Genomic DNA, 22,913 nt, shown 5'->3' with positions numbered 1-22,913 from the left:
TAAAAACAGGTTGTTATTATTCAGTCGCTGTGTAGTGTCCCACACTTTGCGACCCCATGAACTACACCATCCATTGAATTCTCCAGGCCAGAATACTGGAGTGGGTAGCCCGTTCCCTTCTCCAGGGGATCTTCTCAACCCCAGGGATGGAACCCAGGTCTCCCACATTGCAGGCGATTCTTTACCAACTGAGCCACCAGGGAAGCCCTAGAAACAGGACAAACAATAAATAATTCACGTTGTTGAAGTACCATTTTTGCTTACAGAAACAGCAACTTAAAGTTGACAGAAAACTAGACTTCTATGGATTTTAAATTTGCCTCCTTCCGCAAATAAGCGTAAACCTTCTTTTCCTACGTTTCCTCTTTTAGTCTTTTTTCTCTTTTCCAGCTAAATATGAAAACGTATTCCCTTACAGCTTTCCAGTTTTTTCGTCAATCTTTTTATAAGTTTTCATTCTTATAGCTCTTGTTAAATGGTAAGTAATATAAAGACAGATGGGAAAACATAGCCAGGTTGACTATTTGCTAAGAGTCCACAGCAAAGATTAAGAGGAAATTCTCCGACAATAAAATAATAATGAGATAAATTACCAAACCTATTTTAAGGGAATGCCCTAATGCTAGAAATTCAAAGCTAGTTCCTCTAAGAAGCGCCTTTTAAGGACAAGGCGGGTGTGCTGCAGTCCATGGGGTCGCAAAGAGTCGCACACGACATAGCGACTGAATAATAACAACCTCTATGAAATTCTGGAGGATTTTGACTAGAATTGAAAGTGAACATTTTCTGAATGATGGAAACACTATTTACATTTTTTTCCTCAGCATTTTCTCCACTCTTCGGGTGGGGGAGGGGGGGAGAGCTAAGAAGATTCTGAGATGAAAAGTCACAGAGGTGACACTACAGGGCAAACACCGGGAGGTCAACCTTTTTCAGTCTCTAGTGAGCTGTTAGCTTTCATGAACTGGGAAATTCTTAGCCTGTCACCCGAGCCAGGTCCCGCCTTCCCCAGCACTTCCCCTCCTCAAGGCTGGAGCAGGCGGGACACTACCAGTCCGACGCGCGGGGCACTCTGGGAGCGGAAGAAGGAGTCGCGCGGCGGCGGCTCAGCCGGAAGAGGAGGAGCCAGGCCTGGAGGATCGCCGAGAGTTACTGCCGCTCCGGCTGCCGGTGTTTGCGGGTCGCGGGGAGCAGGGCCTGGTGGGCGGGGTGTGTCGCGATGCCGGAGCTGGCGGTGCAGAAGGTGGTGGTCCACCCCCTGGTGCTGCTCAGTGTGGTGGATCATTTCAATCGGTGAGCGGGCGGCACGGGGCGGCCTGCCGGGGCCGGTGGCGCCGCCGCTGCTGAGTCACGGGCGCGCTGGGTACGGCGCGGCGGCCGCGGGGGTGCTAACGCACCGGGGGTGGCCTTGAGTCGCCGAGGGGCCCAGATTAAGTCCATTCATGAAGCCCAAGCTACCCGGAGTCTTCTGCCCAGCCGGCACTCCCGGGAGCTGAGCTGATCATTCCCTTTACCCACTCCGTACGATGCCAGAGTATGGGGAGCAGGTTTCATTTGATCCTGATCTCCAGTCCTCCTGCCCATCTATCGCCTCGTCCGTTCCTTTTCGCCTAAGAGACTCGGTGTCTGGTAGGAAAGCCCTTCAGACTCGCGCTTTTTGGCTCTGAAGGCTGTCACCGAAAGTCTGGTCCCGAAGGGCTCCCTGCCAAGAACTGTGCTTTTAACTTGTGGAAGTTTCAGGAGTGGGAATCTGGTTTGACGATAGCTTAAAACGTAGCTATATTGTCTTAAAGTCAAGATTTTCTTCTAAAAATGAGACCATTTGGAGATGTAGACGTTAATGAATAAGAAAACATCCCACAGATGTTTCTTCTGCCTTCGCTTGCTTGTTTTCGAGCTCTTCCTCTCGCGGGACCTGTTACACGTGTTCATAAGTTTTACAGTAGTTACTTGAATTGGAAAGTTCTAAGACCCAGTTGGGAGCATCTGCTATAAAGTCACTGTAGCTAAGTGCCCGTTCTCTTGCTTTATACAACTCCCAATTCAACCAGAGCCAAAACCAAACTCAAAGACTCCTGTGAGGTTTAGGGTCCTCAGTTTAGTTCCATTTCTTTGTGGGACCCTTAGCCTAACAAGGTACCTGAGCTTTTCCACTATACAATTACTGTTTTTCTCCCATAGGATACTAGAAGTGCTAAGAAGGCAGGCATCATTTCAGTTCTGTTCAGTCAATTAAACATTTTTAAGGGCATAGTGAAGGCAGACACTGCAAGCTGCTGTATCAGACAATTGTAGGGTTTTCTGAAACACAAATGCATTTTTGTAGATTAGAAGAAAAACCCATTTGTGGAAATTTCCTTTGAATTTAGATTTCCCCCAAAAATCAGAATGCAGAATACTTAATTCTGATCCAAGCCCTAGACATAGTAAGCATAAGTTTGCCAAATCATGTGTTGAGATAAGTCCAGTTCAATAGGTGTGAACCACCAACTGTTAAGAAATTGTGGTTCATTTCACAATGACTTTTGTCTGTCCTTTGAACATAGAATTGTTTGTTATGTCACATTTGTTAGTGGTTAAAGGAGAATTCTACATAAAGACCAAAGAAATAAGTGAAACACTTGTCGTTCCTTGGCACAAAACTACTAAGGGGGTTTGATTTGGAGATAGAAATTCTGAGGTAGTTTTTCTCGTTCGCTGAGCCCTCCTCCCAGTTGATCAGTCACCAGCTTAGTTCCAACTTCTGCCTAATTTAGCCATTCAGAGAGATGACCAATGACATACACACACTCCTGGGTCAGAACAATTTTCTCAGCCCCCAGATAACACAAAAGAATTGTGTACGCCATCTAGTTGGGCTTGTTTCAGAGAAGAGTTGGCAAGCTGGACCGTAGCACTGGTTCAACTCTTTATCCCTGAAAAGGTGGGAGGCTAGAGAAGATAGAGAAAGTTTAAGAAAGAAAGGTAAGCTCTTATCAAAATAAAAAGTTAAATGTGTTTTCAAACACCAACCAGATAACATTTAAAACTGTAAGATCTGGGGAGTTTTCACTTTCTCCATTTTAAATTTCTATAAGGTTTGAGGGTTGTTTGTTTGTTTTAAGACTAACTACATTTGTTTAGTGGGGTCAGTTCCCAGCTAAGCTGAATTGTATCGGTGCATTGGTATGTCGTTTTAGGTATCTTCTTGTTGAGTCTGTGCCTATCCAGATTGATCTTTTGTTTTCTCATTCAGAATAGGCAAGGTTGGAAACCAAAAACGTGTTGTTGGTGTGCTTTTGGGGTCGTGGCAAAAGAAAGTACTCGATGTATCCAACAGTTTTGCAGGTAAAAGAAAAATCTGTCAATTATACCTCAGTTTTTTTTTTTTTAATAAATAGACAAATTTTACATTTCCTGAGTATGATTAAAATGTCAGTTAACTTTTAAAACTAGAAAGAAAGAAAGAAAGAAAATTTCGTGGTCTCCATTTTTTTTTACTGCAACCAAGCAATTCTGTTTCAGAATTGCTTAAGTAGAACAGGGAGGCTAAAGGCTACACACAAACGTAGATAGTAAATATTTTTTAAGTATTTTCAGGCCATATGGTCTCCATTGCAACTGCTTAGCTCTGCTAATGTAGCAGGAAAGCAACTAAAAACAGTATGTAGACAAACTAATAGCCATATTGCATAAAACTATTAAAATAGGCAGTGGGTATAGTTTGTCAACCCCTGCACAAAACTATTAACCGTGGTTATGGGTAGGCAAGGGGGAGATAAAAACCTTCTTTTCACTCTGTTTTGTGAATGTTCAGAAGAATGTATCTGTGTATTTTATGTTTAAAGCAACAATAATGAACAACAAAATAATTGCAGGCATAGCTACTAGACTAGAGGTCACTAACTCCAGTGTCTAAAAGGATCAGGCAGTAACGTAATTTGCCCAACAGAAATATTAGGAAATGATGGAGCTTTTAGCAAACTGAAGAACATGTATCCTTGTCAATGGAGGTGATCTCTGTATGGCTATAGCCAGTTATTGCCAGGTCTTCCAATTTTTCAAGAGAGCCTGGAGGTCTAGATTTGTATGTGAAATCTTCCAGTTTTTAATAAAAACAACTCAAAAATACTTTTAATACTGTATTGGACAAGCTAAAGACATGGGTCAAATCTGGCCTAGAGGTCCCCAGTTGTGATATGTGCCCTTAGAGTTCTGTCTAGCACCCTAAACTGTTTTTTGGGGGTTTGTTTCCTCCTCTCTAGTTCCTTTTGATGAAGACGACAAAGATGATTCTGTCTGGTTTTTAGACCATGATTACTTGGAAAACATGTATGGAATGTTTAAGAAGGTCAACGGTAGGTGGCATTGTAGCACGGGTATATGTGTGTGAGGGGTGGTATGTAAATGTACCTGTGTGTCCCTAATGCCTTTTATAAGTATTCACTTTTGTTTGTCTAATGTCAAAGACCCTTTCACTTAGCTAGACTAAAGTAAGGCCAGTGGTAGTGGACAAATGAGGTAGAATAAATGAGAAACTGGAGTAGCAATTTAAGGCCAGCTAGACCACCTAGGTTTCAGGGGAGAGATAGCCCTCTGCAGCAGAGAAGCAAAAAGTTATCAAATAAAATCCACATGCCTCTAGAGCTTTGGTGCCAGCAAGGTAAATATCTCTGTCACGTGGATCATTTTCATTCCATTCCAGCAGCCACGTTGCTTTGGAAATGTTTATTCCCACAGCACTCACTGTTGTAATCTATGTGAGATGAACTTGCATTTGTTTATATATTCCTTTGGAATTGTTTTCTAGTTGCTTCATGTATGACTGGTTTCCTAAACTAGTCTGAGATATGGCTATCTCTAGATTTCTCCTGCTGTTTATTTTCAGAGATTCCTGCTTTTGAATTTAAGATTTCATAAGCATGTCAAGGTTTGGATGTCTGGAATTTTTGAAAAGGTAGAGAACATAACTACTGAAGTTCTTACCCTTTTTGAGGGAAATATATAGATCTTTATGTAACTGTTGAAAGCCACTATTTTTTTCCTTCACAGCCAGAGAAAGAATAGTTGGGTGGTACCACACAGGCCCTAAACTACACAAGAATGACATCGCCATCAATGAACTCATGAAAAGATACTGCCCTAACTCAGTAAGTGCATTTTATCGTTAAAACCCTTGACCGATAATTGTTTGCCAGAAACAAGAAAAAGAGCCTCCTAGTGGATAGTGAATCATTTCACCCCTTTTTCTCTATAAACTTGTGTTAATTTGCATTGCTTTTTGTAGTATACAATAACCCAATGTATTTAGTAAATTAAACATCTGCTCAGTGCTAAGTATGTAAATTACCTTCCTTAATCCTCTCAACTGTATGGGATTGTTATCCTTTTTACAAATGAGAAAATTGAGGTTCAGAATGGTTAGTAAGGTCTTCTGAGGGTGCAGCTGGGATTAAAATGCTGGCTGTCTTGACTCTTAATTTCCTTCTGCTTGATTCCTTCCTCACTGTCTACCTTTCACCTTGTTAATGGATGGGGTTGAAGAGCAGAGCAAATGATGAGAAATTTGAAATGTAAAGTTTTGTTTTGTTTTTTCTGAAAATTCTGGCTCATCTGGTTAAATGAATGAGAAAGCTTCAGTAATCATTTTTCAGAATGGCTGCAGTTATTCCCTATGTGCTTAGTACAAGGTGGTTTGCTAAGATGTGTTTTTCTGCCAGGTATTGGTCATCATTGATGTGAAGCCAAAGGACCTGGGACTGCCCACAGAAGCATATATTTCGGTGGAAGAAGTTCATGATGTAAGTCATCTTGTTATGAGCCTGTTTAGAATTGCTACTTTTGGGGCCATTGGGTTTTTCCTCCATTTCAAGTCAACAAATACTTTATAACAAAAGGTTATTGATTTCTGTCAACAGTTTGATATGTTTTTCCCCCCTTGAGTGTTTGAGTCACCAAATTTTAGAAATGGAGGGGACCATAGAAATCTAAAATCTCCTTTTACAAATGAAATTGAGACCAAAGTAGTCAAATTATCACCCAGAGATGTTCTCAGCAGAGTAAATGCAGAGCCTGGTGAGCTTGATCTTAATCTAGTCCCATTTCCACTGTTGGCCCACCTCTGACAGTCTTCTCCTGGAAGTTACTAGGTTTTCAAATAGAGTAAGTCAGAACTGCCTGGAGCTAGATGGCAAAACCCATCTGTACAATTTGACACCTATATAGTTGGCTCCATTGTATTCAGTACCTGCTGTGTGGTCTTGCTAGCTTGTGCCTTGGGTATGGACAGGATAAGCTGCCAAAATAGCTTTTCTCTATTTCCAGGAAACAGAATTGAATGCAGATTCTAGGATAAGATTTGTTGTGAAACTATATGAGTTTTGTTTTGAGCATAAAGTATTTGCACTTAGGGTATACAAAGAGCTCAGTCTTGAATTTCTAAAGTCAGAAGTCGGAGAGGTAGAGTAAATATTGTCTTTCTTCTTATAGTTATCCAGTTTTAAAATCTGGAAACGGCTTTTTAACTTAGCTTCCTGCAAATGTTCCTTGCCCTGAGCTCTGTTCCCCTCTTTCTCTTTGCCTTACTACTAGAGAACTTAGATCCAGATCTGTTGCATAGTTGCAGTAAAGCTTTCATCCCTGGTCTTGATACAGTTGTTACAAGTTAAATTTTACCTTGCCTCTTTCAAAAAGGAGTTTGAGGCTGCTTGCACACACACACATGCATATGCATCACATACACACACACAGACACACACACCCCCAATGAAACAGGATTTTTAATAGAACACACACACACACCACCACGCGCCCCGCCCCCCCCCCCAATGAAACAGGATTTTTTAATAGAAGATAGAGGGGATGTAAGGGTCATATTATAAGATGAAGCCAGGCAAAAATCAATACCTGAAAAGACATGCCATGAAGTCCTGCACAGGTGTTGGAAGGCTTTGACCATCCTAGCATACCAAGCCAAGAGGAAAATGTCATTTTCAGGATTCACACTATCCTAGATAAAATAACAACAGCTGATGTTTATACCACTTAGTGTAAGTGAAGTGACTCTCCCAAGGTCTCACAGCTCCCTTGGCACACACGGCAGAGCCAGGCCTTGCATCTAAGCCGTCTGCCTGCAGCCTGTGCACGCACCGCAGTGCACTCCTGCTTGCAGACAGTTCACAGCCTTTACAGGAGATGCACTGCCTCTTCTGGCACTGGATCTGAGAAAAGTTCCACCTGAGTCCTGTCAAGAAATCAGTAGGTAATACAGCAAACCACACCTACTAATGGGTTCCTTGATTAATTCAGGCCACCAGAAAATCAGTGATTCTCACCACGTTATTTGGTGCACTGATCATTTGACCCAATGGACAGTAGATGGTTCAAAGTTATATTCTCTAACATAAACTTGTCTCAGGCACAATGTTCAGAATATGGCCTACTTTAGATTGAACTGTGACAAACCTTGAAATTTAGCCGAATTGAGACTTCTCTGAATGTCCATCTCTACTAAAGACAAGATAATACCAAGATTTTCCTCAGAAATAAGCTAAGGATGATGCCCCAGTACACCTCAACCCTGAGTAGGACTGCTGTGACAGCTTTCGAAGCAAACTTTATCCACCCTTGCCACAGAAAACCCAGTAATAACATCCCTCAAGTGATCTGACTTAAAGCAGAAGAATCAAGGTGTGAAAAGAAACAAGTGCTAGTTTGTTCATTTGTTGTAAGTAAATAACTGTAATTAAGTCTCCTCTCCCAGGATGGAACTCCAACCTCAAAAACATTTGAGCACGTGACCAGTGAAATTGGAGCCGAGGAAGCCGAGGAAGTCGGAGTTGAACACTTGTTACGGTGAGACTTTAGGATGGCATCAGAAGCTGCCCAAGAGGCTGCTTAGTGTAAGGAAAAGATCCATATCAAGAGTCCAGAGACCTGGGCTCTAGTCCTCGATCCTCTGTGAAGTGTCCTGAGGTAGGATTTATGACTCTGCATAGCGCACCTTGTCTGGAAGCTATAATGCTGGCTGTGACAGGAACCGATGCATGTTAAAAGCAAGTGTGTGTTCTTTAAGTGTACCTCCTTTTCAGTGAATGTAGCTAGCCAGTTTTCTGCAGAGAATCTGCATCATGGCCTTTTACACTGTAGAGGACTTCCTTAGTAGTCCAGTGGCTGACTCCACACTCACAATGCAGGGGGCCCGAATTTGATCCCTGCTCAGATAACTAGATCCTACATGCTGCAACTAAAGATCCAGAGTGCCACAATTAAGACCCGGCGTAGCCAAATTTAAAAAAAAAAAAAGGAAAAATACTTACAGAACCCTGACTTATTTGAAAGGTCATACATTTTCTCAATAAGATTCGTTTCAGTTCAGAAAGTTAGTACTGACTGATTTAAAAGCATCTCAAAACATCTTATAGATGTAGGTGAAAAGAATGCTGCCCTCTTTAGGAAAAAGAGAAATTGAAGTAGAGGGGGATTTTTTTTAATTTTTAGTGAATATGATTTCATTTTAGCTCTCTCTTTTCTTTTGAAAGATGTCCTGTGATGAGAAAGATAAAACATATGCTTCCAAATGAAAACAAGGTTAAGGCACTTTATACTCAAATCTTTATCAAATGGAGAAGTAACATTTTTGCTTTAGAAAACTTGCCCCTCCTCACAAACTGAGTTATTCCCTTAGAATATGAAAATCTGTGTGATGGTATAGGACACTGATGGATACCTTTGCTCTTTCTTGTGGGTTCCTACAGAGACATCAAAGACACTACAGTGGGCACTCTTTCCCAGCGGATCACAAACCAGGTCCATGGTTTGAAGGGACTCAACTCCAAGCTCCTGGACATCAGGGGCTACCTGGAGAAGGTGGCCACTGGCAAGCTGCCCATCAACCACCAGATCATCTACCAGCTGCAGGATGTCTTCAACCTGCTGCCAGATGTCAGCCTGCAGGAATTTGTCAAGGCCTTTTACCTGAAGACCAACGATCAGATGGTGGTGGTATATTTGGCCTCACTGATCCGTTCTGTGGTCGCCTTGCACAACCTCATCAACAACAAGATTGCCAACCGGGACGCAGAAAAGAAAGAAGGGCAAGAAAAGGAAGACAGCAAAAAGGATAGAAAAGACGACAAAGAGAAAGAGAAGGAAAAGAGTGATGTAAAGAAAGAAGAGAAAAAGGAGAAAAAATAAAACATGTAGCTTTTTAATTTGTAAATTAAAATATTGTAAACTAACTCATTGTGCCGCCAGAGGGTTCTTTAAAGTGCTTGTTAAAAAGCTGTATTGATGAGAGCTCTCTGGATAGAGGGACTGATCTCGAACCTAAACTGCAGCTTCGGCTACTGTGCGTTGGGGAGGTGATAGCTCAGGTTTCAGACTGTGTGAGAAAAGTGAAGAGAAGTAAGCGTACTCCCCCTACTTTTATCTGTGAGACCAGGAGTTGAATTTTTCCCGTCTCAAGAGACTCTTGGGGTCTGTTTCTGGCAGTCTGCAAAATTGCAGAATGGAATGCATGAATTCCATAAGTGCTCTGCCTTGGAACACTTTGAGGTCTGACCCTCAGGACTCTGAGAATACTGCCCCACGGGACTTCTCAGACCCGTAGCTCTGGCATTCTCGGGGCTTGGGATCAAGATACTGTTTACCTTCAAAGACACAATTAAATGGCTTCGTTTTTAAGTCTGTGTTCTGGTCGTTTTTAACTCTGGGAGTGGTGATCCATTGTTTTCAGAAGCAACAAAGACAGTTTTTAATTGACAGTTTTTAATCCTTGAAGCTGCCTGAAAGAATTATTTTAGACTGGATCCTTTATGAAAAAGAGAATCTCATTCCTTTAAAAACAGAGCTGTAATGAGAGTTCCCAACTGAGCCCAGAAGACCTAGGTCATAGTTCACACCTCAGATTCCTCACTGGTGAACTCCCTAGAGCAGTCTTTCTTAAGTTTTCATAAGGGACACATTTACTTACTATTGCAGTAGGTACATTAAAGGACAAGGTCAGTGGGATGGAACAAAGCTTCCCAAAGTAAATAAAGGTACTTAATCATTTGACTTAATAGCTGTCACTTGGATACTAACTTCCTTTTTTGAGTAGTTAGAACCTCTCTAAGAGTTCTCTAATGTACTACATGGACTATCAGTGCTCAACTATTTAAGAATACAATAGAATAGCACTAAGATGAAGTTACTGGAATCTCATAAACCACTTCTTAATGTTAGAATGCCTCAAAGTTGCCAGAAGCATCCATTTTTAATCGACAGACCTGCCTGCCAAAGAACAAGTTAGTGGAAATTTGGGGGTTGATTTTTATCTGACAGAAATAGAACTACCCACGTCAGTGGTCACTTCACAGTTCACTAAGATCCTGAGATAAAAAGAAATAGCAAAGGGAAAAAAACTAGAGAAGTTTTTTGTCTGTTGTGGCAGTCAAACGTCAGATGGTTGTTCCCAGTACATCTAAGTAAAAGAAATTTGAAATACATAGTTCAAAGCTTGAGATGATGCATTTAAAATGACAAGACTGTGTTAAAGTTTTTGAGATTTTGTTGCCATGTTTAGAAGAGACGTGTGAGAAAGGGAACATTTCTTCAGGGTAGGCAGCAAAGATCAGAGATGCCAGGGGCAAGGAGAAAGTTATCCCAAAGAGGGAGTCCCTTTATGTAGTGTGGGGTTGGGGTGGGGGCAACTCAAGACTACACAGGATCAGCTCCACCTTTAGAAGAATGATCATTTAAAAAGCTTTCCCAGGGTCTAATAGGACAATGTCACCAGCTTTTAAGTTTGTCACTGATAAATTGGAATGTCTACTGAACATGTAAGAACATGGGAATACCCAGGCCTTGTTATATTTAACAGTTGGACCTGCATATGGACAAAACTGACTTTTACCTTACTAACAGGATCTTCCAATTCCTTCTTCTAACAAAAAGTGTCTGTAGCCTCTAGAGTCATGTAGGCTCATTTTCTCAGGCAAAATTGCTGCCATCCTATGTAAGAGGGTGAGCTTTATAAGACTGTTGATGAAGGCTTGCTTATATAAATAGCAGCTGATTTGACTGCAAAACACATGGCCCTCAACTAAAATAAAGTCATGTGTTCACACAGCTTAGCAGTCTCAAGGTGAGATTTCTAAACTACTTCTGTTGTTCTTTGAACACTGAAAAAGTATCCTGAGTAAAGTCTGATCCCATTTTCAGACTTCATATCTAGAGTTGTGACACTTCCTTCCTTCCATTTTGAAAGGTTTCACAACGACAGTTGAGGCTGCTGCAGCTACACACATTACAGACAGGACAGCATGGATTTCTTACTGGTATTCTGTTTGATAACTAACATCTGAAAGAGTCCCAAACTGACAGGTCAGTTATCCTTAGTGAAAAGATAAAAACTGTCAGGGTGGAACAGCGGCTTTGAGTCCACTAATTAGTTAAATGTTCTTTCATTTTTCACAGATCATCAATCACCAAAGGGGAAAAAAGGAAGTAATATTCACTGAGGGACTACCATAGTGCTTTCTCCAATGCTCATGATGCAGTCAACCTTTCCAGTGGGAATTAACAATCCCAGACTCTTACTCTAGTTTCTGGAGGACTCTCCAGCTTTGAGAACTTAATCATATACAATTACCTTCACTTCAAATAAAAGACTTACTAACACACATTCTCATAAAAGAATGTAAGATCCTATTCACTTGGAAGTCATGAACAGGACTTTCCTTCTACTATTTTCTACAAAAAATATCTATGAAGCAGAAAGACTTAAGAATGAATTTGGGTTCTTTGTTACTCTAAAACATGCTGATGACTTCATGTGCCCCTGTCACAGGAAATAGGAAGGATATCTGGGACATGCTGGAAAAGCAGAGAAGCATCTGCTACAAGAGAAGATCTCTACAACTTCCCTACGCAAATTCATTCCAAATTATACATAATACAGGAAAGTGCTGATTTCCATATCTTTGCCTTTCAACTCGGCATTTCTCTCTTTTGCTTGGAAACCACACAGAATTCATATCTTTCAAAACAACAACAACAATGACAACAAGAAAAAACCAGTGGCTATTCTTGTTGGAGGAGTGGGTAGAAAATGACTCCAGAAGTAGGGAAATGAAGTAGAAAAAGAAAATAGAGGAAACTGTTTGTGTGTTTCCGAGGCCTAACTCAAGAGAAAGCTTCCTCTAAGCGTCCCTCTTTGGAGCCAATCTGTACTTCAACACTAGATGGCACCATTGACTAATTTCATCTCAACAAGAGACACATTGGTTCACATTCCAGTTCAGCATGGAATTGGGAACCTTCCCCAAAGTTGCTTCCCACCACTTCTGCTTTTGGCTGCAACCATCTAGTCTGGGCTTTGAAGGAATATGGAGAGCATCTTGCTGCAAAAAATTGGGGCAAGTTGCCACACCTTCACCCCTGCTGTACTCTGTGATAAATAGATAAAGTTTTCTCTGCCCTTCAGATAGTTCATGCTTTGATTTTCCTCACTACTGATACCACTCCTGGTTTCTTTAAGGACCATTTCCAATGAAGGGCTGATAAATGTGTAACAGCCAGGTCTCTAAAAAAGAGGAGGAAGGGTATTGATTTGTGGCCTTTGCCAATTTCCCTGGTGTAAATACTCCCAATACAGCTGATTTCAAGGCCAACATGAATTGGGAAAAGATGCACGTTAGCACAGCATTACATAGTATTACCCAAATATGGATACAATAGAAACGAATAGCCTCAAGAACACAGATGATAGTAAACTGTAGTAAAATCATTAAGCTACAGTGCATAGTGAGCATTTATTACCCATTTTCAGATATCATTTATTTCTTTGTAAATTTATACAATTTACCTATTGCATTAGAATCTCTGGGAATGTGTTTTTAATAAATCGGTAGTTTCTGCATATATGCAAGTTAGACAACCTTGATTTAATGTAGATAAAACTACTAATTTTTTGCCTTACCACCAGCACTCTGTGGATCAGTCCTTTCCCAGGTTAAGATCTCTTCTCATACGTATGTGTCTATTTCAGTCCATGAAGCGTCGCCCTTCTCTGCAACATAGCACCAGTATCTACCTCTATCTACATGCTACAGCTAGTGTCTGATCAGTGATAATCGGGCTAAACTTTTAACCAAAATAACCAACCAACAGCCTCAATTCACCTATTATCCCCTCTGCCCCACTTTCAACCCTGGCTTTATCCCCTCAGCAGATAAGACTCTGGGACTGTATCCTACACTTGAAAGTTGCTAAGAGAGTAGAACTTAAAAGTTCTAACCACAACGCAGACTTAAATGGTCGCAACAACAACAAAATGGGAACTCTGTGAGGTGATGTGTGTCAACGAACCTCACTGTGGTAATCATTTTACAACATGTACATGAATCATCACATTGTACACCTTAAACTACACACACATGTCAATTATATCTCAATAAAGCTGGGGAAAAAATATACTTAACCTGGGGCTTCCTCTACCTCAAGGCAGACAGCTGATGCCTCAGGGATCTGTGCCCTTGTTCAAGAGTAGGGATGGGATAACAGCCAAAGTTGAATGCATGAGCTACTCCTCCCCCACCCCATACGCCCCCTATTTTAACCAACGTGAACCAATCACAAGAGTTGGCAAACAACCATGACTATAAAAACCAAAGTTCAAGGATGAAATGCATTCCATCCCAGGAGAAAAGAATGCTTCTATACCCACAACTCACCAAGGCCCAGATGCTCATGAGGGAGGCATCACTGAGGTGGGAGATGTGCCCCTTGAACCAACCCCTGCGGGAGTCCTGGAACAGCGAAGCCTGTCCTCCAGGCGTATTCACTGCTGTACTGGGATAGTCTACCCTACTGCTCACCCTGTAATTATACAAAAAAAAAGGACCCAAAATTGTCCTTGAGAGTCTGGACAAGACTTGTGCCGACTCTTGCCCAAATAAGAATGAAGGACAACCCAAGACAGGGCACCATTGCAGGCTTGGCCAGACCCAAGGCCTCTGAGGTCATTGGTGCCACCTGGGCAGTGATGTCAGGCCATGGACTCAGGGTGGGGATTGAAAGGACTCCCACTTCCCAGTATTTTCTTTCCCCAAGAAAAGGAAGGAGAGTGATTCTGGTACCTTTCTGCCTTTATTCCTGATTAGTGTGATTGTTTTTGAACTACATGCCAAGGCTCTCTCATTATTAAAAATCATGGCCATGGACTTCCCTGGCCCAGTGATTGGGACTCCCCACTGCCACTGTAGGGGGCACAGGTTCAATCCCTGGTTAGGGAACTAAGATCCACACATGCTGTGCGGCACAGCCGAAAAAAAAAACAAAAAATCATGGCCACATTCAGGACCTGGGACGTGGAAGACATGCAAATCCAAGACCATTTCACCTGAGCTAGGATAGTGTATTAGTTATCTACTGCTGCATAACGAATTACCATAGACTTTAGTGGCTAAAAACAACACACATTAGTTCTCACAGCTTCTGTCAGGAGCCCAGGCACAGCCTAGCTGGGTCTGCTGCTCGCCAACACTCACAGGTGGCAATCAAGGTGTCGGCAGCGCTGCTGCTGTCTCAGGGTTCCAGGAGTATGTGGCTGTTGGCAGGATTTAGATCCTCACAGGCTGTAGGACGAGGGCCTCGGTTCCTCGCTGGCTATTGACACCAAGAGGCCCTCGGTCCCTTGCCATGTGGGCCTCCCTACCACGGCAGTTTGCTTCATCCAAGTACACAAGCCAAGGGAATTGCCTGGTGGTCCAGCAGCTAAGACTCCACACTCCCAAAGCAGGGGGCTTGGGATCAATCCCTGGTCGGGGAACTAGATCCCGCATGCCACAACTAAAGATCCTGCACGCTGCAACAAAGATCGAAGATACTGCGTGTCGCAACTAAGACCCAGCACAGTCAAATAAGTAAATAAATACATGCATACCTTTTTTTAAAAAAGAAAAGTACACAAGCCAAGAAGGCAATGGAGAGTCAGTAAGCAAGAAGCACGTCCCAGTCTCTGGTAATTTAATCACAGAAGAGAGAGCCCATCACCTTTGCAATATTCTGTTCGTTAGAAGCAAGTCTCTAGACCGCTCCCACTCAAGCAGAAGGAATTATACAAAGTGTGCATATCAGGAGGGGGTGATGGGGGGGCACTTAAGAAGACTGTCCCCTATAGATAAAAGTAAGAATTCACCAGGGTAATCCACAATCGACTACAATAGGGTTTTCATTTGAAATTTCATTGCCTAATGAAAACCTTAGAACAAAGATGTTAATAGAAAATGCAGAAGCAAAACATCCCTCTTGTTTATAAGCAGGACTACCTATTGCCCCCAGGGGCTTTGGAGATAACAAACCAAAACACAATAAAATCCCTAGAGTTAGGATGCTCTTAAAAGATAAGGTGCAAAATCATGGCTGATTAGCAAAAATCAGTTCTGTTTTTAGAGATGTTGATGAACCTAGAGTCTGTCATAACAGAGTGAAGTAAAGTCAGAAAAAGAAAAACAAATATCACATATCAATGCATATACATGGAATCTAGAAAAATGGTACTGATGAACCTATTATGTGCAGGACAGAAATAGACACACACTTGTGGACACAGCAGGGGAAGGGGAGGGTGGGACAAGCTGAGAGAGTAGCACTGACATATACACGATCGTGTGTAAAATAGCCAGCTGGCGGGAAGCTGCTGTATCACACAGGGAGCTCAGCTCGCTCTGTGATGACCTAGACGAGCAGGATGGGGGAGAGGCTCAGAAGGGAAGGGATGTATGTATGCATATAGCAGACTCACACTGTTGTACAGCAGAAATGAACATGACATTGTAACAATGTCCTCCAATTAACAATCCTCCAATTAAAAAAATAAACAGGAAAAAAGTTCTGACATATATGTATTAATACGTATCCTTCCTCCCTCCCGAGACTGTACTAAAATGAGAGTGAATGTATGTCAAATATTTTGTATTTTCCCCTTGCCAACTGACCCAATTTGAGAGGCAGCAAATGAGAGGTGGACGAGGGAATTCAACACATGTCTGGAAGGAGGAAATTAGGAGTAGTGACCAAGCAGCAGGAGCCCCAGCCTCGAATTCACACGGCAGGAGCTAAGCCAACAAGGGTTCTGAGCCGGGAGAGGTTCAGGCTTAAGATCGGAGTCAGTGCCACGGGGGTAAACACTGCAGCTTAGTCGAAAGTCAATATAACAGAACAGCCAAGCCCTCGTGGGGACCTCTGTGCTCAGCTGCAAGCTGCCCGCAGGCAGACCTATCAAAGGAGAGGAAGTTAACTGAGACAGCAGATGAAGCGCCTCTTCTCCCTCTCCAGCCTCGCTGAAACAACTGTGAAGAAAGCTTTACGAAAAGTCTTAATCCACAAGGGCAGAGAGAACATTAGAGGATTCAGCAATGGACAAGGTCGTTTAACAAAGAGTTTGGACGAGGAGCAGTGTAACTAACCAGGGAGAAATCTTAACCTCAGACACAGGGAGATGCAGAAAGGAAATGAGTGAGTCCTCAGAGACTCAATACTTAGGGGCAGCAGGAAGGCAGGAAGAAAGTTGAAAACTGGGGTAGGTAAAAGTTTCTACACAGAAGAGTGGGTCCCCGCCCCCGAAGCCCTGTACAGTTTGGCTCCCTCCACTCTGCTGGCTGCAGGGACCTGAGCCAGGGCAGAAGGCCAGGGGGGACAAAAAGGTCAGTGGTCAGGACTCCGAGAACCCTGGCTCCTTCCTGCTTCTTACTCCCAGGAAGCCTATAGGCAGGCCACCTGACTCAGGTATAGTCTCCCATTCAGGTGAGGTGCAGAGGACTCATCTCTGGAGAAACTGATCACCCCCCAGAAAACAATGACGCTTAAGGCTCCCATGAAGGCGTCCACTAGTCACCTACTGCCCTTACAGCAAAGACCGTCAGCCAAGAGACCACTCACGAATGTCTTTCTCAGAAATGCGGAGCCAAAATTTTTCAGTAGGGGAGTTGTTTTTTTCCTCCTTCTCCATCTGCACTCATTCTTTCCTGTCTGATGGTTTTGCAGCCGCCATATCCTGTCCTGCTGTCCATCCATTCTACAAGCCTGGTCTTTGAATGGCAGTTTGGGGCCCTAGCCCAGAGTAACCTGGGAATGTCACAGATCCAGGCCACAACCAGTGGGATGGTTTGGCTTAAGGGGTTTGCCTCCTTGGGCCTCCATCTTTCTCAAAGCCAGATCAGGTACACAACTGGCGCCCACTCCCCATCTATTCTGGAGCATACTTAGATCCTTTCCTCCACAGCAGCCGAACTCTCAGCGACCACTGCCAGGCTCTAGGTGCAGCAGACCCGAACGGTTCCATCTTGCCCAACGTTCTGCATTTTTGTTTTATTTATAACCCATGAGCTTGTTTACCTTGTTTCTGAGCCAGCCTTTTCTTTTTTATATTTTGTCTTCTCTTTTTATTTTATGGTTTTGAAGCCAAGAAGCTGATCAAGTCATGAGTTCATGGTACCATTTTGATGGAACGCCCACATTTTGGTTTCTAGTACTATTTTACAACAAAAAGGACCAGGGCTCTTAGTGGAGGAGTTGATTCTGTGTTTGGGCAAGAGAACTAGAGTTGGGATTGGATGTCACAGAGACCATCAAGGACATCTGGAGAGGTGACAAGAGAGTCAAGGTGAAGGGGCCAAAATTGTGACAAGCATCAAAAAGAAAACAATGATCACTGTCACCGGGACCGACTGAGTAGAAGCAAGGCCCTGAGTCCAGGATGATGTTTACAAGGTACAAATAACAGATAGCATGCCAAAGATAAATCACGTGCACCTCTCTGAGTCAGCTGATTGGTGCTTGACTCACAGCATGGACCATAGGAAAGTGACTTTGTGACTGTGGAACTTGAACCAACCTCAGAATCAGAGGGACCTGGAGAAAAAGATTCATGGGGGAGACTGCTGGGAACTGAGTAGAGGTAATAATTCTGAGCACTGACTCAATTTTCTTCCCCAAGATGAGACTGGGGCCTTGTTGCTAAGTTTAGCTCAAGCCCAAGAACAGCCTGATGTTTATAAGCATTCCCCTGAATGGAAGCACATAGGTCTTTAGTCTAAGTTTTTCTAGAAGGTTGCCATGAGCCCTGATATAGAAGGAAAGTGGGGGAGCAACAGCTGAGCTTTCCAAATCCAGTGAGGTCTTATGTAAATCTTGAGCCCCACTAAGGACTTTGGGGGACAAACAGAGTCAGATCTACTCTTCACTTCCAAAATAATTCTGTAGCTTTGGCTAATTTATCAGGGACTTATTACAGCATGTAGAGGCGGGGACCCTTCCTGACTGTCTAATTTAACTTGAAACACTTCAGAGTAAGAAAAGAAAAAAAATAAGGATATAATAAAAGCAAAGATCGGTAATTAGAAACCCTAAGGTTAAAGAGCTGTATGAAAGAATACATAGTTGTATTATATTATACCATTTAGTTCTGGAGTAAACAGCGTTTATATCATTACAGTAATATTAACATTTTTCTTGCTTTTCAGTTTTCTAAATATACCTTTAGAAAAAGTAGAGCATTATGGTTACAGAATAGAACATAAATGTTTAAAAACAAACAAACAGCTTTGATCATGTAAAAGTAAGAGGGAAGATGCCCAGAGTTAGGAGTTGGAAAAGTGAAAGAAGGGCTGGAAGAATAGACAGGGGAGCTCACAGATCCAGTTCCCAGAGTGGGGTGGCAAGGGGTCCTATCCACTGCTAAGGCTGTTAAAACAAGAACTTTTTTGAAGGGCAACTGAGTAGAATTTGCTGGGATTTTAAAGTCTATCTGGAAGAATCCAAAAGAAACCAGCAACAATAGCTGCCTCCAGATGGTGATCAGAATGCCCGAGGAACAAAAGAGGCGGGCTTTCACTGTGAACTCTTCCTAACCTGGAATTTTAAACCTTTTTAAAATTTGTACTCAGTAGTCCAACTCTAGGACTGCCCCTTCCAGAAAAGCAGCATCGGTGCACAAGACCTGGCCGAGAGGCTTCACCAGCTAACTGTTGGACACAAATGCAGTGCCCATTAGGACAAAGGTGGGTGTGTTAGAGAACAACCATGACATGGAATATCACGCACTAAAGGATTCACTGGACCTAGGCTGACAAACACGGAAAGGTGTCCCTGTATCATTTAATGAGATGAGCTGCTTAACATGTGTAAGATCTCATTTCTCAAATAATTTTAAATTATATGTACATATGATTTATAGACACAAAATAGTCTGAAAGGACAGCAAACTGAACAGCAGCTACTTTGGGAGATAGGAAAGAGGAGAACAATCTTGACTAGAGTTGTTTTATTTGAATTTATTATGAGACGTCTGTATAACATATGAACTTTTGTCAAAACCTCCTCAAGGTACAGCATAGCCCTGTCAAGTGAGAAATGACTTTGGTGTTGGGGGTAATGACTTCAGTTGATGAAATCCCAGGAGAAGATGCTCTGCACACCTCTGCCTGCCCCCACCCCACCCCACCCCAGAAAGAAGCCAGATCAGAGCAAGGCTTGATCCAGGACAAAATTACTTCCGTGTCAAAAGCATCAAGACTGCGCTATGGGTCCCATCAGAACCTTTAAATTCAAAAAAGTGGGTGGCAAGCCCCTGGCTGACCATGAGCTCAAGTCCAGGGTATCCCTCCCTCTATTATCACGGATTTCAAGAAAACAGGAAATGTTTCTCAAATGAATGGCTACCCAGGAGCTGGTTCCTAAAACCTGTCCAACTTGCAGCCTCAGGCTGTTGATGCTCTGGCGCCATGGCAAATGCTCAGAGAAACACAGGCGAAAGGTGGCCGTGAGGCAAATGAATGAGGGCTGAAGCCCCCGATCCTTGGATGAAGACTGGGCCGCCCATCAGAAGTGTGGCTGTCTTGGTTAATGACACACAATTCTCAAAGCCAGCAAGGTCACAGCATTTCCACCCCTGTGTGGACCTGGAGGGTCTGTGGGGCCCAGAGACCTCTCGTCTGGAGGACAGTGACTTTGGACATATCCACGCCAACACTGCCCACAGCTGCTGATTGTTTATTGCACAAGAAACTGGCAATACCAAGGCAAGGGGGTGGGCATTACAAAACAATCTGGTGACCAACTCAGAGCTACCAAAGGGCATTCCGTACAGACACCTCAGTTATATACACGTATGTACACACACACACCCACATGAACGCACTCGGCACGCCCATGAGCCTGAGGCTCCCAAACCCTGCATGGCGTGGTGGCTTGTGCCCCAATCCCCAACATGGTGAGACACCACAGGGAAGCACAGCCAATGATCCGAGGGAAGGAGGAGGCTGGGCTGCAGTGAGCTGAGCCGCTCGAATCAGTACATACAACAGAGCAGACACGGGCCAGGGTGGCAGGGGGCAGGACAAGGACCTGAGGGCACGAGGCTGTCCTCAGACAACCCCGTGGGTGGTCTGAGGACCTGCAAGGGGACCCAGTGACAATCACCACTCCAGCATCCCAGAGGAGTGTGTTCGCCTGGAAGATCTGAACACACAGCAGGATGCCCACGGCAGAGGTCAGCAGGAGCTCCAGCAATCAAGTCAGACTGTGCACAGCAGCTCAGGGCCCTTCTGCTGGTTTCCAAGAGCATCATCTCTTTTGTGCAGGGAAAGCGACACTTCGAGGCAGAGTGAACACACTCTACAGTGGCGGGAACACACTTCATTCTCCACCCGGACACACGGGCCGCCTGGAGGTCCAGGGTCTTAGCCCATCAGCCCCACGCACCCCATCACTCCATCTAGCAAAGGGAGTTCTCCCTTCTTGGAGGCAGCGAGGTTGGGGTTACACTCAGGACAATAATCCCCTTCCCCCTTCTCTGCCAAAAGCTCGGGGACAAGGCTGTTGGGAAGTTGAGCCACTGGGTCAGGCCTGCCCGCGCTCACAGAACTGCAAAGCAGGCTCCTAGGAGGAGCAGCTGTTTGGGAAGTTCTTGGACCAACAGTGCCGGGTGCCCCGGGTCCCAGCCATGCCTGGCGCCCCAGTTCCTTGACAGGAAGTGACGCCAGCCATAGAACACAAAGCGGCCCTACACGCAGAATGCTTCAAGTTTATGCAAAAGGGAAAAGAAAATCTGAGAGGGTTTCCATCCCCCTGACATCCAAGCAGCTGGTAACGACCCTTCATCTGCTGGAGGGAACAAACTGGCCAGCACTGAGTGGAGGGCGGGGCCGTGCTGCTCAGCCTCCGTGGCTGGAGCTGGCTAGCCAGGGACAAGAGGTGACCTTGGTCCAGAGTTCCCCTCCCTCAGACCTTCATTTATATAGATTACTGGAAAAGTTCTATACAAAATAGAACCTCTTTTACTGGCAAAGACCCTGGGCTTCCTCAGCCCAGAACAGCTACCCCAAATGGCCAGTCTCCCTCTCACCTAACCAGCCTGTGAGGCCCAGGGTTTCAGCCCAGGGCGCCCGCCCTTGCACATGCACACAAACCTAGGGTTGGTCTCAAGGGAGGAGGAGGATGAGCTTTGCAGAGAGGGTCAGCCCTCCAGGCTTTGCAATGGCTGATGGGGCCAAGGGTGACATGGAGGCTTTATTCCAGACTGCCACCAGTAGGGAGGAGCGAAGGGCAGGGCAGGGCCTCTTGAGGTCAGGCTCTGCTGCCACCAGCCTGATGACAGTGTGGTCCTACGTGGGACTACCATCTGCAGGGGCCTCCCGGGGGCTACGTGGCCAGTGGCCTCTCAGGCAGGGAGGACTCAAGACTACACATGTGCTGGGGTTTGGGGGTGGGGGTCAGCCTCAGTTACTCCTGCCCAAAGCCCTCGGTCTCCTCAACAGCATACAGCAGCTTCTCTTTCAGCTGTTCATAGCTCTTGTATGGCGGCAGGTCCAGCCGGTTGAAACTGTCAAGAAAGAGAACAGGGCAGTCAGCATGCGGCACAGGTCAGAGCTCTAGCAACCACAGGGGTATTGAGAGATCCCCTACTGTGACTCAACCACGATGCCAGCTGGCCACACACCACAACAGGGTCCTCAAAGGTCCTGCTGTGCCCCTGGACCACAACGGGGTTAGAGGAGGGGACAGGGCTACAGGGGAAATGCGGAACTGCAGAAGAAGACCGGGGACAGCAGCTCTTTGCCGACTGGAATAGGAGTGCTTCAATACAGCAAGTTCCCTACATATGAACGAGTTCCATTCCAACAGCATGTCTGTAAGTCCATTTTGTTCTTAAGTCCAATAAAGTTAGCCTAGGTACTCAACTAACACAGTCAGCTATCCAGTCGTTGTTCTTCAGTCATTAGGTCATGTCTGACTCTTTGCAACCCCATGCATGAACTGTAGCATGCTAGCCTTCCCTGTCCTTCACTATCTCCCAGAGTTTGCTCAAATTCATACTGTAATACGTTTATAATACTTTTCATACAAATAATACATAAAAAACAAAACAATTTTAATCTTACAATACAGAGCTTTGAAAAATACAGTACAATAGCTGGAATACAGGGGCTTGGCATCCAGTGAACAGGCAAGAAGAGTTACTGATTGGAGAAGGAAGACGGTAGAGCTAAAGGATCATCAGCAATAGGAGATGACAGGCAAGCTGCACTCCTGACATTGATGTCACAGGTTCTGGTTCCTTGCTGGATTCAACTCTGTCTACCCTCTTGAAAAAAAATGACCCCGTGATGTCTGGGTGGTAGCTCTTTTTTTCCTCATCATAGGTGACATGGTAGCACTGGATTACATTCTGAACGGCTGCTGCAACCTTCAGATACCATTCTACATTTGGGTCCTATGCCTCAAAAACTAACGGTGCCTCCTCAGCTAGAGAAATCCCCTCGCCATTTCCTGCTCCACTTGTGGAGAACGCACACACGTGACAATGTACGCCAGGTAAGTGAGCGAAGTTACATGACCAGACACATGGACTCATGTTTGCACCTTTGAAAGTTCACAAGTTGAAGGTTCGT

General features: G+C 44.1%; 2 protein-coding genes across 3 annotated transcripts in view; one reads left to right on the top strand and one right to left on the bottom strand.

Moving 5' to 3' along the window:
• Positions 1-1,105: 1,105 nt before the first annotated feature.
• On the top strand, positions 1,106-9,663 carry PSMD7 (proteasome 26S subunit, non-ATPase 7). Its single transcript, XM_061138857.1, has 7 exons — positions 1,106-1,293; positions 3,236-3,327; positions 4,245-4,337; positions 5,032-5,129; positions 5,700-5,780; positions 7,742-7,833; positions 8,736-9,663. Exons 1-7 carry the CDS (start codon positions 1,220-1,222, stop codon positions 9,172-9,174), a joined length of 969 nt encoding a protein of 322 aa, XP_060994840.1. The 5' UTR covers positions 1,106-1,219; the 3' UTR covers positions 9,175-9,663.
• Positions 9,664-19,998: 10,335 nt separating this feature from the next.
• Positions 19,999-22,913, bottom strand: part of WWP2 (WW domain containing E3 ubiquitin protein ligase 2) — a 140,697-nt gene continuing 137,782 nt past the window's right edge. For both annotated transcript variants that reach the window (XM_061138849.1, XM_061138850.1), the window contains exon 24: positions 19,999-21,844. In XM_061138849.1, coding sequence (XP_060994832.1) covers positions 21,745-21,844 — 100 coding nt within the window. In that variant the 3' untranslated portion in view covers positions 19,999-21,744. The remainder of the gene's footprint in view (positions 21,845-22,913) is intronic.

This window comes from Dama dama, chromosome 4 (assembly GCF_033118175.1).
Source record: "Dama dama isolate Ldn47 chromosome 4, ASM3311817v1, whole genome shotgun sequence".
Taxonomy (NCBI): Eukaryota; Metazoa; Chordata; class Mammalia; order Artiodactyla; family Cervidae; genus Dama; species Dama dama.
The sequence above is the reverse complement of the archived record's forward strand: the minus strand, read 5'-3'. Positions and strand labels throughout refer to the sequence as shown.